The sequence below is a fragment of the Haliotis rufescens genome, unplaced genomic scaffold (assembly GCF_023055435.1).
Source record: "Haliotis rufescens isolate VD_foot unplaced genomic scaffold, xgHalRufe1.0.p SCAF_39, whole genome shotgun sequence".
In the NCBI taxonomy this organism is placed as follows: Eukaryota; Metazoa; Mollusca; class Gastropoda; order Lepetellida; family Haliotidae; genus Haliotis; species Haliotis rufescens.
This window is the reverse complement of record NW_025964101.1, coordinates 2,590,633-2,605,319: the sequence shown is the minus strand read 5'-3', so window position 1 is coordinate 2,605,319 and position 14,687 is coordinate 2,590,633. Positions and strand designations below refer to the sequence as shown.

The window sequence follows — 14,687 nt, the reverse complement described above, 5'->3', positions numbered from 1 at the left end:
TGTGTACATGGAGAGTTACACTGTGTACATGGAGAGTTACACTGTGTACATGGAGAGTTACCCTGTGTACATGGAGAGTTACACTGTGTACATGGAGAGTTACACTGTATACATGGAGAGTTACCCTGTGTACATGGAGATGTCAGTGTCTCTGATTGCACTGTCCCAAATTCACAGAGCGCTACATACAACAACGTCTAGACTCGACTGACATCGGGCATCAGACCGTGCAGCCAAGTCACCCCAATCCTTTGACGTTAAGCCTATATTGTCAGGTACAACTGAATAACGATTGTGGGTTAGGACAGGTTCCCAGCAACATGTGCCTATTAAGGAGGCTAAATGGGTCGGGAGCTCAGACTTAATTGCTAGTACTTGGTTGCTTGTGTGTATCGTAGACCGGTAGCATGGACTCATAATATCGACCACTGGATTGTCTGATCCAGACTGGATAATCTGCAGTCAAACATCTGTACTATTATTGAATGCGGCGTTAAATAACAAACAACCATACAGAATGAAATTCTGTGTTTACTTTTCGCAAGCCCTGAGGTACCACGTGGCAGATATTTCCCACCACGCTGTGTTTGTAGTAAGAGCAGATAGTATAGTGACTTGCTTTATCAGTGTGACCTGGAAGATAGTCTGTGGTCGTATCACGACCTCAAAGTTTATCAACCGTTTGTATTTCTTGTCCAGACTCGATTATTGACAGCCCTCTTGCTGACTGCGTTTTACACTGTTCCTTATTCATGCAGATCAGTTGGAGGCGTTCTTTTCATCACCCTCCAAATGTGTCCTCGGTTGACATAAGAGAGTGTGTGAGTGAGTGAGTGAGTGAGTGAGTGAGTGAGTGAGCATGGTTTTACATCACCTTTAGCAACATCACGGCAGGGGACACCAAATCTTAGCTTCAGATATTTCACCCATGTTGGATTCAAACTCGGGTCACAGCGTGACGAGAAAATTATTTAACGACCAAGCTACCGCCTCGCCCCATAACTGTAGTGTAATACTCTATGTTAGGGCTGAACCCGCTGTCTGTTGTAATGCATTACTTTCACTATAAATATATAACAAAGATTGGTTATAATGCTCCGTCGTCTTTTATTCATATAATATATTTCAACAAATGCAATAGTGTAACAGATGAGGATGACTAGAAGATGATCTGTGTAAAAGTGATGAATGATGCTGCTATAGTGTCGGACATATCACACACACACACACACACACACACACATAAGGACGACAACTCATGATGACGGACACCAGAATGTAACAATGAAACAGGAGGGGCCTGCCCCAGCACCACTGAACCGTTTGGCACAGAGTATCAACACATGAGTTCTCAGCTTATCCCACGATGCACACGTGAGTGCATGTTCACAAAAGTTGCGTCCATGAAATTCTGCAGAATCAGCTGCAACAGCTCACAAAGGCTTAGTGTCCTTCACTCGAAGCACGTTGACTCTCTCAAACAATTGCAGTCGACGATTATGTGAACTATCAGAAAGTTCGAGGCCCGAGGTCATTCGTCCGGGATGGACTTGCATAATAGGTCAAAGTTCCCCTGGGCAGTGGAAAGCTTCAGCTACGTCTCTTGGCTGTCAGGTGAATGCCATCCTTGGGGCACACGGTTGCGCCCTCAATGAGCTGCAATGGCGTCGTCATGTCTTTAGATAAAGCAAATTGAAAGTTTCTAATCAGCTCCACCGTTGCCGTCTTTGCTTGAAGGATGGCAAACCTGAGCCCAGCACACATCCGTGGTCCCCCGCCGAATGGCATCCACGCCATGGGGTGACGAGCTCTTTGTTTTTCAGGTGCAAATCTGTAAGCAAGAGCATGTGTTTATAACATTGCTGTCTTCAAGCAACAATATATACGACTCAAAAGAAAATTATAAAAAGATCTTCAAGCAATTATATATACGACTCAAAAGATCTTCAAGCAATTATATATACGACTCAAAAGAAGTTAGAGAACAACGGATTCTTCTCATGGAATGACAGATCAACTATTATAGTAAATATGATAGAATCGGGTGTTCTTAACTTCTTTTGAGTAGTACCGTCTGAACTACCCATGGGGATAGCCTTTGTTTTTTGATTTGGTGTTTTGGGGGAAGGGGTGTTGGGTTTGTTTGAAAGGTATAGCTTTTTCCAAACGTTAACACGATAAGACAAACATACTTTTTCACCGCATCTCCTGTAAATCCTGTCTTGATTCAAAGACTGAAAAAGTGTTCTGTCTCTTGCCCCAACCCCTAGCCCTCTATTTCAAAGAGTAGGCAACTGCAATGAGGGTGGAGTGAGCGGGATGAGAGAGTATATCATCCGTGCCCAGATGGCGTAGATAGTACTCTTCTTATCAACCATTGATCCGTTTCCCCAAATTTCTAATATTTCAGGCATTCATGACACAGCTGGCGTCTACGGCGTACAACAGAATTCACTCAAACCCATCTAAACTGACTGGGGCTATATCACTACAGTTGCTATAGACGTTTAATTGTTTTGTTTGCCTGCACAAGGATTATAACATTAACTGTGGCGCCACGGTGATCATTCTTATGTTGTAATATACATCATGTAAGCAGGAAACGTTTCCGACAATTCTGATACGAACTGCCCAAAGCCACACCGTATTTAACATCTGAGGCAATGAATTCCTAGCCAACTCGTTCATCCCTCCAGTCGTATTGAAAAGTCACGTAAGACACAGTTGACAATTTGCCAGATCGCGACAATAATGTCTTTGTCGGCATTTATAGCAATGCCATTAATCATGTCAAATATATAAGTGGTTTTATTAATAGCAAAAGTGCTTGGTTAGGCCCCGCGGTAATGGCGGCAAAGTAAACGTTGTGACTCTGTTTTCAATGGGTTTCGTAAATGAGGGACTTTCAGTCGTGAATCTACGGCATGTGAGGTAAGCAACGGGGCATTGACACCATATTCCCGTGAAAAGACAGGATCAAAGTCATTGAGAGTGAGGGTGGCGAATATACTACTGACATACCAAAGATCTATATTGCTAATCGGGATCTGGGTCTCGACTCCGAGATCAGCGGATCCTGTCACGACTATGGGATGCAACTCAGCATAGTGAATTGCGTCTCAGACTGCTGGGCGCCCCGTGCCCTATTGGCTCAACTGCCAAATTTACACAAAAAAAACATTAAAAAAACGATCAGGGCCCTCTTGCATTAAGCGATCTCAGCGCTATGGTCGTTATGCCCATGTTCTAACATAGACTTAAGATAGTCGTAGTGCTAAGATCGCTTCGTGCAAGTGGGCCCAGGAATAGTTATGGAAATTCGTTTGGTTCCCTGACGACAAAATACAGAAAGGTACAGTGGGTAGGGTTGTGGACTGACCTTTGGGGTTGGAACTCCTCTGCGTCAGGTCCCCACAGGTCCTCCCTCCTGTGCAGGCTCCAGACATCGGCCTGTACCAGCATCCCCTTGGGTATCGTGATGCCCTCCACGACCGCCGTCTCCCGACACTGCCGGGCAATCACACTGAAAACAAACACCAACACTTAATTTGTGCCCTTAGCAAAAATCTTTCAACAATTTTGTATTTCATATTAAGTGAGTGAGTGAGTATGGTTTTACGCCGCTTTTAGCAATATTGCAGCAATATCACGGCGGGGGTCACCAGAAATGGGCTTCACACATTGTACCCATGTCGGGAATTGAACCCGTGTCTTCGGCGTGACGAGCGAACGCTTTAACCACTAGGCTACCCGACCGCCCCTATTTCATATTAAAGGACCTTATGGTCGAAAATAACATTTGTAATAGTAAAAGTAAAATAATATTGCACATTCTACACACTAACCACGGATAATTCATGTTAATACAGTTGAAGATTGTTTATCAGTTTCTTTCGGCCTTTTCTAAACTTTTCCTTAAAGGTTTTCATAAACCTTTTTCATGACCCTCCTACAAGTGCATTGACGACCCCCCTCTGAACCCGCCATGAGGTTTTGGTGACCCTCCCCTGAATCTCCCGGCACCCGTGAACATCCGGGTCAGAATAGGTCTTCAGCAACCCATGCTTGCCGTAACAGGCGTCCAGACTTGTCGTAACAGAAACTAAGGGGATCGGGTGGTCAGGCTCACTGACGTGGTTGATGCATGTCATCGAATAATTGCGTAGATCGATGGTCATGATGTCAGTCACTGGATTGTCTCGTCCAGACTTGATTATTTACAGACCGCCGTCATACAGCTGGAATATTGTTGAGGGCGGCGTTAAACAACAAACAAACAAATGATTCTCCCAGGTCGGGGAATGTATGTAAAAGTTGGACTTACTTGCTTGCAACAACATATTTTCTGAGAGTCTCCTTAATAACCTGCTCTAGGTACGTTAAACCGCGAACGTTGTCATAGTTGGGAACGTCATTCTGTAAAAGAAATATGAAGACATCCGTCATATATATAAACATGCACAGACTCCGTGACATAAGTACACAACAATACAATACATGGAAGACCGCCTCCGCGGTGTAGTGGGTAGAGCGTCGCCAAGGAGAGCAGAAGGGGTATGGTTCGATCACAGGCCTTCATACCAAAACGATGGTACTTGTTAATACCCTGCCTCTGCATTAAAGGACTGGTCGGCTCGAGATTAGTGAGCTTGTCTGAGTGAGGTATTCACGTTAAACTGCCAGATGGTATCTCAGTGGGTTAGCACCATAAAACAGGCATAAGTCAGGACTAGTCCAGGCAACCACACACACACGTGCATGTACGTCGAGATAAAAGTGAAATAATCTTTAGCGCGATAAAAAAATTCAATAACACCCCACCGGAAATACGTGAACTTTGGATATAACTATCTAAATCATAGCTATTATGATTAGCTTAGGGGTGCATTATCAATACACCCGTGAAGATCCGGGGTAGAATTGATCTTAAGACCCGTGCCTGTCGTAAAGCGACTATGCTTGGCGACTAACGGGATCGGTCGTCCTGGCTCACTGATTTGGTTGATGCATGTCATCGTATCCCATTTGCGTAGATCGATGCTCATGATGTCAATCACTGGATGGTCTGGTCCAAACGCGCTGTTTACAGACCGCCGCCATATAGCTAGGAATATTGCTGATGGCGACGTTAAACAACAAACAAAAGCATCATCAATACATCATAATTTTCTTAAGTCAGATTTGGTTGGTTCTGCTTACCTTATTCGGATAGTGTTGTTGGATTTCCTCCCAAATATTTTCTTGTATGTGCGGATTGCGCGCCAGTTCATAGAATATGTAGGCTAAGCTGGTGCTTGTGGTTTCATAGCCCGCCAGGGTAAACAGGAGGGCCTGGGACACAATCTCCTGCAAATGGGGAATTATTTACCGATTGAATGAGTGAGTCGCTTCCGTGTAACGCTGCTTTGAACAGTATTTTAGTTACATCACGGCATGTCAGTTCCAATGGGAGGAAACGAAGCAGGTATCAGCCCTTTACGACACTGGTGCAACCCACGATCACGGGCCTGGTGCTGACAAACCTAGAACCATGATTAGTGCGAATCTTGGATTCGAACCCACGATCATATTTTTGCGTGACTAAGGGATGCGGTTCTGCACAGCGATTTGCATGGCCTTAGACAACTGGACCAGTCGTGCCCCCATTCCGATTAAAAGATTGCATAAGATAACTGCGTATCCGTTTGTTCAAAACACGTTCATATTATTACTGGGAAATATTTCCTAAATTAATTGATAATTAACATTAGTTTGTTTGTTTGTTGTTTAACGCCGCATTCAGCAATATTCCAGCCAAATGACAGCGGTCTGCAAATAATCTAGTCTGAACCAGACAATCCAGTGATTGACATCATGAGCATCGACCCACGCAATTTGGATACAATGACATGCATCAACCAAGTCAGCGAGTCTGACCACCCGATCCTCTTAGTCGCTTCTTACGTCGTTGAAGACCTATTCTACCCCGGATCTTCACGGGTCTGATAATAAACAGGTAGATTTGATAGCCTGACAGAAATATGTTTCCACATATCAAAGCTGTTTTCTTTGTTTACCTTGTTCGAGAGAGTTTTAGCGATATTTTGATTTGCGTTGTTTTGACTCATTTCAAATCCTTTTTCAGTCTCTTTCTCGTAGGGAAAGCATCTTCCCTTGAATCTCGCCTTCATCATAAGCTGGAGCATGTCCTTCCCGTCCTGTAAGAATCAAAGACCAGATGCAGTCACAAATATTACATTAACTGTATGGAGCACGGGTGCCCAGTCGTCAGAGACGCTAGAATTCCCTTAGTCCTGCCAGATCGTGGGTTCGAATCCTAGTGCGCTCTAATTATGTTTCTAGGTTTGTCAGTACCATGGCCTGGCTCGAGGGTTTCACCAAAGTGGTATACATCTAAGACCTGCATCATTTGGGGCTTTCCTCTTACATCAAGCTGACAAGCCGTCATAATACTGTTCAAAGCAGCGATGAATCAAAGTCACCTACTCTCTACATAAACTGTAAGTCATTCTGTCCACAAAACGGAAAAGAACTGTCAAGGCTGCAAAGCCAAATTGGAATATTCAAATTATAAGAAAATGATTACTGGTGAATTGAATATGTTCCTAAATGGGTGATTTTCCCAAGGGCGAATATGGCCTCCAATGTTCATTCTATGCAGATTTAAGAGACATTTTACCAAAGTATTATTGTGTCCATCCAAACCAGCAAAAACTTAAAATGCTATTCTCAAGCTCGAATCCGCCTTTACTTAACAGTCTAGGGAAATATATTTTCTTAGCACTTATGTAACGCAAAAGATATTTTAAAGAGGTCATTAATTATCCTAAGTAGCAATACTGTCCACTATTGTACATCACAAGGCAAACATTCTCTGTCAAATATATATGTGTGTGAGTATATACTTGTATAATGGGCCGGTGTCCTTATTACGGAATAAACACCATCAACTACGCTATCCAACAGCCACTGTATATAAGCATAGGTGAACTTACAAAGTTAGTTGACTTCCTCTCTTCAATGACAGCATTGATCTTCTCCTCCAGCCAGAAGAACGGATTGAACTGGATGTTCCTAAGGAAGTAGTATATGAAGATCCACAGAGCGTGGAGGGCGGGAAACAGAACTGGAAGAAAAAAATAACATAATCTTATGGAATTGGGCTCTGGCAAGAGTGACCAGTAACTATGGACTCTAGTAGGTCTCTAGTAATCTGGTGTTGAACGAGGAGGCTAAATAGATAGGGTTGTCAGAGTTGTGACTTGGTAAATGGGACCCGTGAAGATCCGGGGTAGAATAGGTCTTCAGCAACCCATGCTTGCCGTAAAAGGCGACTACGCTTGTCGTAAGAGGCGACTAACGGGATCGGGTGGTCAGGCTCGCTGACTTAGTTGATGCATGTCATCGTATCCCAATTGTGTGGATCGATGTCAATCACTGGATTGTCTGGTCCAGGCTAGATTATTTACCGACCACCGTCATAAAGCTGAAATATTGCTGAGTGTGGCGTTAAACAACAAACAAACAAACTAGGTTGATGGCGTGTCATCGCACCCACCGGCGTGGGACGATGTTCATAATATCAATCACAATTTGTACCTATTCGATTATGTACAGGGCGCCATGGTAAAGCTGGGATAACATAAAAAACATCAAATAAATAAACAAAGAGACTGTGGTTTACGCATTCTTTAGCAATATATAAATACAGTGTACCCATGTGTGCAATTGAACCCAGGCAAATGTTTTAAAATAGCCATTTGGCTACCACCCCCTCGAACACATGAGACCAACAACCCACGATTTTAATGTTAATATATACCTGTCTTGATCATCCGACGAAAGAGATTCCATTGGGGGTAAAGGAAAAATGGCAGTGAAAATTATATGAATGCATCACTGAAAATCATTGATGACGCCAGCTGTTCGTCAAAGGTGCTCCTAAAGTGTTTATAGAGCTTGTTGGGGATGGTGGGTATGTATACGTACATCCTAGCAAAAAGAGTAGAGGGCGCTTGGTGGTGTCTGTTATCACTCCATGGCAGTGTTTCAAGAAGGGGTCGTTGGGGTCCTGCAGAGCCCGTGACTTCAGGTTGAAGGCACAGTGGAGGATGGTGTCAAGGGTGAGACGCTGAAACTGCCTGTTGGAAGAGAACACCTTTTGTACACTGACTCTCTCCTTCAGAATAGCATGATCATCGTGAGTGTGAGTGTGTATGGTTTTACGCCGCTTTTAGCAATATTCCAGCAATATCACGGCGGGGGACACCAGAAATGGGCTTCACACATTGTACCCATGTCGGGAATCGAACCCGGGTCTTCGGCGTGACGAGCGAACGCTTTAACCACTAGGCTACCCGACCGCCCCTGATCATCGTGAATATGCTTCCTGGCAATGTAGATGTGATGGTTGTGTGTGAATGAGGATTTTTTGTTTGTTTGTTTGTTGTTTAACGCCGCACTCAGCTATATGACAGCGGTCAGTAAATATACGAGTGTGGACCAGATAATGGAGTGATTGATGTCATGAGCATCGATCTAGGCAATTAGAATTAGCGAGTCTGACCACCCGATCCCGTTAGTCGCCACTTACGACAAGCATATTTGCCTCTTACGGCAAGCATTGGTTGCTGAAGGCATATTCTGACCCGGATCTTCACGGGCGAACGGGTAGTGAGTCAACAGGGATTGCGTTTGTGGTAGACGTTTATCACTTTGGTGAAAGGTGCTGACAAACCGAGATTTCTGGTACGCCTCAGGAACGCAACTCAGTCAGAGCCCTAGACGACTCCCCCACCCACACACATCACCTCACCCCCAGTGGTGCTAGGTAGTAAAAGAACATACGTTGAAAGATGCGACACTGTTTGCATAGCTAGCTTAACAATACAATGTTCGATATACACTTAACGTTCCCGAAAAATGATGCCTAAGGTTAATTCACGTTTGAGGTAGCAGGAGAAAAACATCCACTTACTCGTGAATATTGAAGGCGGCGTTTCTGTCGCATTCCCCTCCCACATTGTCGACGAGGTTATCGACGCATTTGTTGATGACTGGGGACATCTGAAACCCGACAATGAACTAACTGCCTTTACACATGTACATTGAATACAATGACACTGAACTGAATTCTGCATATTCTTTCAAACTCAGCAATATTCCAGCAATATGACGTCGGCCTCTACATAATCAAGTCTGGACCAGACAATCCAGTGATTGATATTGCGAGCAACGTTCAAAGTCGGGATACCACGACACGCAAATCAAGTCACCGAGCCTGACCACCCATCTATATATTTTGTTGCGTCTTACGACTAGCATAGGTTGTTAGGGGACCTATTCTAACCGGAATCCCCAAAGGGCGGAAAGGAAGCCTTGGCGTATCTGATCCTCATTGTTTCATGTCGCAATTGTTTGTAACCTAAGACTCATGTAAGTCACGATTTAGGTCTACTTCTTTAAGATTTGTCAAGTTGTTTACTCGAGAAGAAGTGGGCGATTGGGAGAAGGGGAAGTGCCAAGGACCTGGAACGGATGCCTGTCGTACAGCTGCGTTTGATTGACAGAAATATGATGCAAACGTGTGGGAACAGATTATTGTATTAAATTCAATAGTTTGATAGACATTTCTAACCCTGACAAGATTCCGATGCAGCTGCCATAAATTTATGATCGAAACTGGACGTCATACCAATACAAGAGAAAACAAAAGATTTTGCCCACAATGTCAAAAATTGGACTTCAACTACATTGAAAATGAATATCATTTCCTTCTTATTTGTTATTCATAATTCAACATTACGTTTACATTTTATTGATACATATTTTCACACTAATCCATCCTATGAAAAATGTGTAAATCTTATGTCTTCTAAATGTAAATACACTATTACACAACTTGCTAAATATATCTACCACGCTTTTAGATTACGCGAGTCACCCACAATTCACTGATGTATTATTTATGTATTATATTCTTTTCATGTATTTATGCATACACTTTATTGATATCATGTATGTTCTATGGGCCTATGGCCTGAAACTTGGAGGAAATAAACTCTATACATAGACATTTCTTAGAAGTTAACGGATGACAAAGTAGACAAACAATTTATGGACAACAACTTCTTAATGCAACATAAATAAAGTTGTTATCCATAACGTATTTGTCTACTTTATTAAGTTCCAGTTCTTATTTGTGAACTATGTGTTGTTGGTGGGATTACGTAAGTAAGATAAGCTACATGATACCAAAAATCGATTTGTGCATATGACCTTGTAATAAGCATGTAGTTCTAAAGAGACGATTTCGAAGGGTATGATCGTCAAAACTCTAAGTGCCTATTCAAACGATCTATAAAGTCAACTGCGGTTATGGATGAATGAATATTCGTGGAACAATATATATTTCATTCAAACAGAAAAGCAAGATGGACTTGTCGCCAAGTATCAATATGATAGCTATCACATGTATGTAATCACAATGAAGGCAGGGTACCCACCATTCTCATTTTAGCAGAGCTGAAAGCAGGATTAACGATGGACCTAAGCCTCTTCCAGCGTTCTCCTCGAGCAAAGAACATGTGGACATCTTCATCCTTATCAGGGTCAACCTGCACCGGAAACACCTGAAACATAAACGTACCGACAGTTGATTGCAGGTGTTGCAAGAGATTGATGATAATCACTTGTCACAGATGATATATAGACTGGAGACGACATTCTACAGGTGAAATGAAGATAACGGCTGTAATTTATCCATGAACCAAAACTATTTTTTTATAAATGAAATTTCTGAAATATGAACATATAAGGACAATTATGTACTTTGATACATGTATTATCTTGTTCCTTGACAAGAAATCGTCTGAATAGTTTTCTTCCATCGGCAGGCCACTTCAGTGAGTGAGTGAGTTGGGTTTAACGCCGCTTTTAACAGTATTCCAGTTATATCACAGCGTGTCAGCTTAATGTTGGAGGAAAGCCCGAGGTGATGCAGGTCTCAGACGTTTACCACTTCGATGAAGCCCACGAGCACGGGTATGGTGCTGACAAACCTAGAAACATAATCGGGGCGAACCGGGATTTGAACCCACGATCATAGGTTTCTGGCGTGTCCAAGGGACGCAACTCTGCACAGCTAATCGCGGCGCCTGAGACGACTGTGCCCCCCAGGCCACTGCAGAAAACGATATTTCTAAATGTTTTCACCTTTCGTGCATGGAACTTGCTGAACTGTTTGATGAACACCTGGTGAAGAATGTCTGTGCTTGATGTAACCAGGACAGGTGTGGGTCCTTCAAAATACCTGCAAGACATATAGTGATCGATAAGGTAATTAATGATCTTGTAGGACGCCTCTTTCTTGGGCGTCTTTGATATCAGTTTTTATTAATCACTAGCAGTTTTGAATACGTCAGTGTCAAATTTGCAATAATCGATACCTGGTAATCAGAGAATTGTTATATGGTGAATCGAAAAATATTGATTTTGTTACCTTAACAATTATCAATGTACCGGCGTCTTAAGTTATATAATGACGATCAATTTTAACCTGCATATTTACAACGAAATTAATTTAGTACCCGTAAGTTGATCCATATGTTTTTGTCCACTCTTGGTATATTTCATGAAAACTCTGAAAAATAACGAATTAATTAATTTATATACATGTAATCATAGCTTTGTCGTGTGGCGGGCATCGTTACTGAATGGTTGCCACGAAAGTGCATCGATGACAGGTTATAAACAATGACTTGCACAGTTGCGGCAGGGATACACTGATTACAGTATATCCGACGACCTTCATATATCAAATCAACAATGGCAAGACGTGTGGAAGGTGAAATTTTCACAGTCACATTATCAATAGTTATGTTTGTTGTGCTCTTATGTGTGTAACTGCGGCAGTTTTATTGAATTCATCGTTTTGAAATGACATGTAACGGGTTAGCATAGCAGAAACACCGGCTTCGCTTCACATGTTTGATCACGTCATCGTGTTTTTTCTCCGACATATCTATTTTCATCCCAATCTGTGGTCATACTCGTGTTGACATAAAGCTTGAGAAAGCCGTGTATAGCATTCGTCCAAAATAACATTTTCGTGACACACATCTCATACAACAGCGGAAAAGTGTGATAGCTTAAATGTACGTTGTGTGTTATGTCTGAAAATAAGCCACTCACCCACACGGCTGAGCGTGTGTATGCTCTAGTTGCTGTGTTTATAGATTATTATGAGGACACACCCAATGTTGCAAAGACTCTACCGCCCACGCGCTTTAACGTTTAATTACTATTCTACGCCCAAATTAAAGAAAATGATATCATTCATATCATTCATAACATTCAACTCACAGGCAAAACTCTCGAAGTCTATATCTATACATATATATCCACAATCCATTAAGTGACACACTATATACAATCTACATCAACCTGCAATGCTATTCAGCCCCTCGTTCACACAAGGAGTAGACACGTGTGTCGGGACTCCGTCCGCGTTACAGTGCAAGGCTACGTCGTGTACGTTATGTCACACCGGGGACGAACGACGGGTCATGTTTATATAAGGCGAGATTGTCGACCCGCATGTCTCCACTCAAAGGTGCACCTCAGGTAGGTGGATACCGATAAGGGCTTACAACTGATACACCACACAATCCACGCTGTTGGCTTATCAATCGGAGCTCGGAGCTATAGAATGTACTTTCTGTGCCTTCGGTGTGATATATGTATCAACTTTGACATGCCATAATAAAGCGTAGTGTTAATCGTACACTATTTCAAAGAAGGCATACGTTGTATACAGTTGGTGTTCAGCGTTCTGTATATTAGGTAACAAAACATACCTTTGTTTTCAGTGATAGTAAATTCCCAAACAGGAAATTAGGCTCCGGCCCGGGGATTCCCATGTCTTTAAACACCCTCATCTGCTGTCGTCGGATGCTGTAAGATAAAGTTCAATGAGATTTTTTCAACATAAAGTTGTAAATTGTTATGGCTAACATGCACTGGAACTCCGAAAATCCGGATACCTGTTAATCCGGAAACAGTACTTACCTTTTGAATAGTCACAATAATCCGTACCCGATTCAGATCCATTAATATATTCAAAGCCAACAACGGTGGTACAGGAGTACCCATGATTCATTAATCCGGACACTTGTCAATTCGGACGATTAAGTGAAAGGCTAGCGACCGGTTTAATTGTATAGCTACTATTCGTGAAGGGCAGACGGCTTATGAATTATAACTTTTAAGATTATTTTTAACATGCTTTATCTCAGCAAAAAAATGACCACATGGGTTACAGTAATCGATGACTCACCAGTAAAACATGGCACAGAGCACGGCAGCGACAGAACACAATATAAATGTTATGGCCATTGTGGTGTTTTCTTCGAGCTATCTTTACTTGAACAGATTCATAATCACTTTACAAGACCCAGTGCTTACTAGCATTTATACCCGCGTGTTGACGTCTTAGCCAATCAGCGTGGAGCCATCAATACAGTGACTAGACCAATCCCATGCTTGCTGCGATTAAGGACACGGGCAGAAGACTCAGCTCATATGAACAGAAGACGATGTGGATTAAGTCTCTAATTATTGACTGAATGTAATTACTTCAAACATGTATGTATAACACTCAAGATATTTCGCTTGAAATCATTCTAGGCAATTCCCGTGCTTTACATACGAAAACAGGTTTGCATCTTAGCATTTTTAAAAGCGACGGTAATAAAATCTGGCGCTCGAAGTCCCGTGTTGTAAATGATAGACAAACACACAGGGCTGATACTCGAGTCGTTAACGAATATACTATTATTCTCTTCTTCTTTACGACGATCTGTGTGATTTTTTTTAAATGTTTAGAATCTGTACTGTTACATTCTATCATTTAACACATATATAGTGTTTTGTAACATGTGGATATGCTGACTTTAGAATGCAGTCACTTTCAAAAAACCGTTATTACGATTTTGTTTGTCTGTTGTTTAACGCCGTACTCAGCAATATTCTAGCTTTATGACGGCGGTCTGTAAATAATCGAGTCTGGTCAAGACAATCCAGTAATCGACATCAGGAGCATCGATCTGCATAGTTGGGATACGATGACATGCATCAACAAGTCAGCGAGCCTGACAACCCGATCCCGTTATTCGCCTCTTAGACAAGGATAGTCGCATTGTACGACAAGCATGGGTTGCTAAAGACCAATTATTACCCGGATCTTCACGGTACCCAATAATTATGAATAATAGAAGGAAAGCTGAAGCTTTCATCGATAAACATTCGTTCTGTGGAAAATTACACAAGGATTCATATATGAGCTATTCAGTTAGTTGTGATTTATGAACTTATTTTTACCCAAATAACAATTTCAAAATGATAGATAAAAATTCATAAACGTAATGATTATAACTAAGATTTGTCGAGTCGGGTATTACAACAGAAAGTCTTGTGGTATTAAACTTCTGGAATTCCTTTGAGATGTAGCATCCAGCTGACTGAAAATCGTAGGCATACTGACATCATAAATTATTCCAAAAAACAACAAATCTATTGTCACTATTGGTGCTTATCAATAACTAGTGACACTTTATTATATATCTATATACATAAAACGCCTGGTATAAATATCAATCTATCACCAAATAATGCCCTAGATAATTACA

At 42.0% G+C, this 14,687-nt stretch overlaps 1 protein-coding gene across 1 annotated transcript; it reads right to left on the bottom strand.

Annotated features, from left to right (window-relative positions):
• Positions 1 to 1,096: 1,096 nt before the first annotated feature.
• LOC124147204 (cytochrome P450 3A24-like) lies at positions 1,097 to 13,467 on the bottom strand. Its single transcript, XM_046517839.2, has 13 exons — positions 13,337 to 13,467; positions 12,858 to 12,954; positions 11,589 to 11,641; positions 11,215 to 11,311; positions 10,506 to 10,631; positions 8,978 to 9,066; positions 7,990 to 8,141; positions 6,996 to 7,126; positions 6,057 to 6,197; positions 5,200 to 5,346; positions 4,325 to 4,416; positions 3,380 to 3,523; positions 1,097 to 1,831 (listed from the first exon to the last, which is right to left on the bottom strand). The coding sequence occupies exons 1-13, from the start codon at positions 13,393 to 13,395 to the stop codon at positions 1,591 to 1,593; spliced, it is 1,569 nt and encodes a 522-aa protein (XP_046373795.1). The 5' UTR covers positions 13,396 to 13,467; the 3' UTR covers positions 1,097 to 1,590.
• Positions 13,468 to 14,687: the final 1,220 nt, after the last annotated feature.

Coding starts and splice junctions, on each gene's coding strand:
- LOC124147204 (XM_046517839.2), bottom strand. CDS start 13,395: ATGGCCATAACATTTATATTGTGTTCTGTCGCTGCCGTGCTCTGTGCC. Junction 11,312..11,588: donor ACATATGGATCAACTTACGG/GTACTAAATTAA, acceptor TATGTCTTGCAG/GTATTTTGAAGGACCCACAC. Junction 5,347..6,056: donor CTAAAACTCTCTCGAACAAG/GTAAACAAAGAA, acceptor CCCCATTTGCAG/GAGATTGTGTCCCAGGCCCT.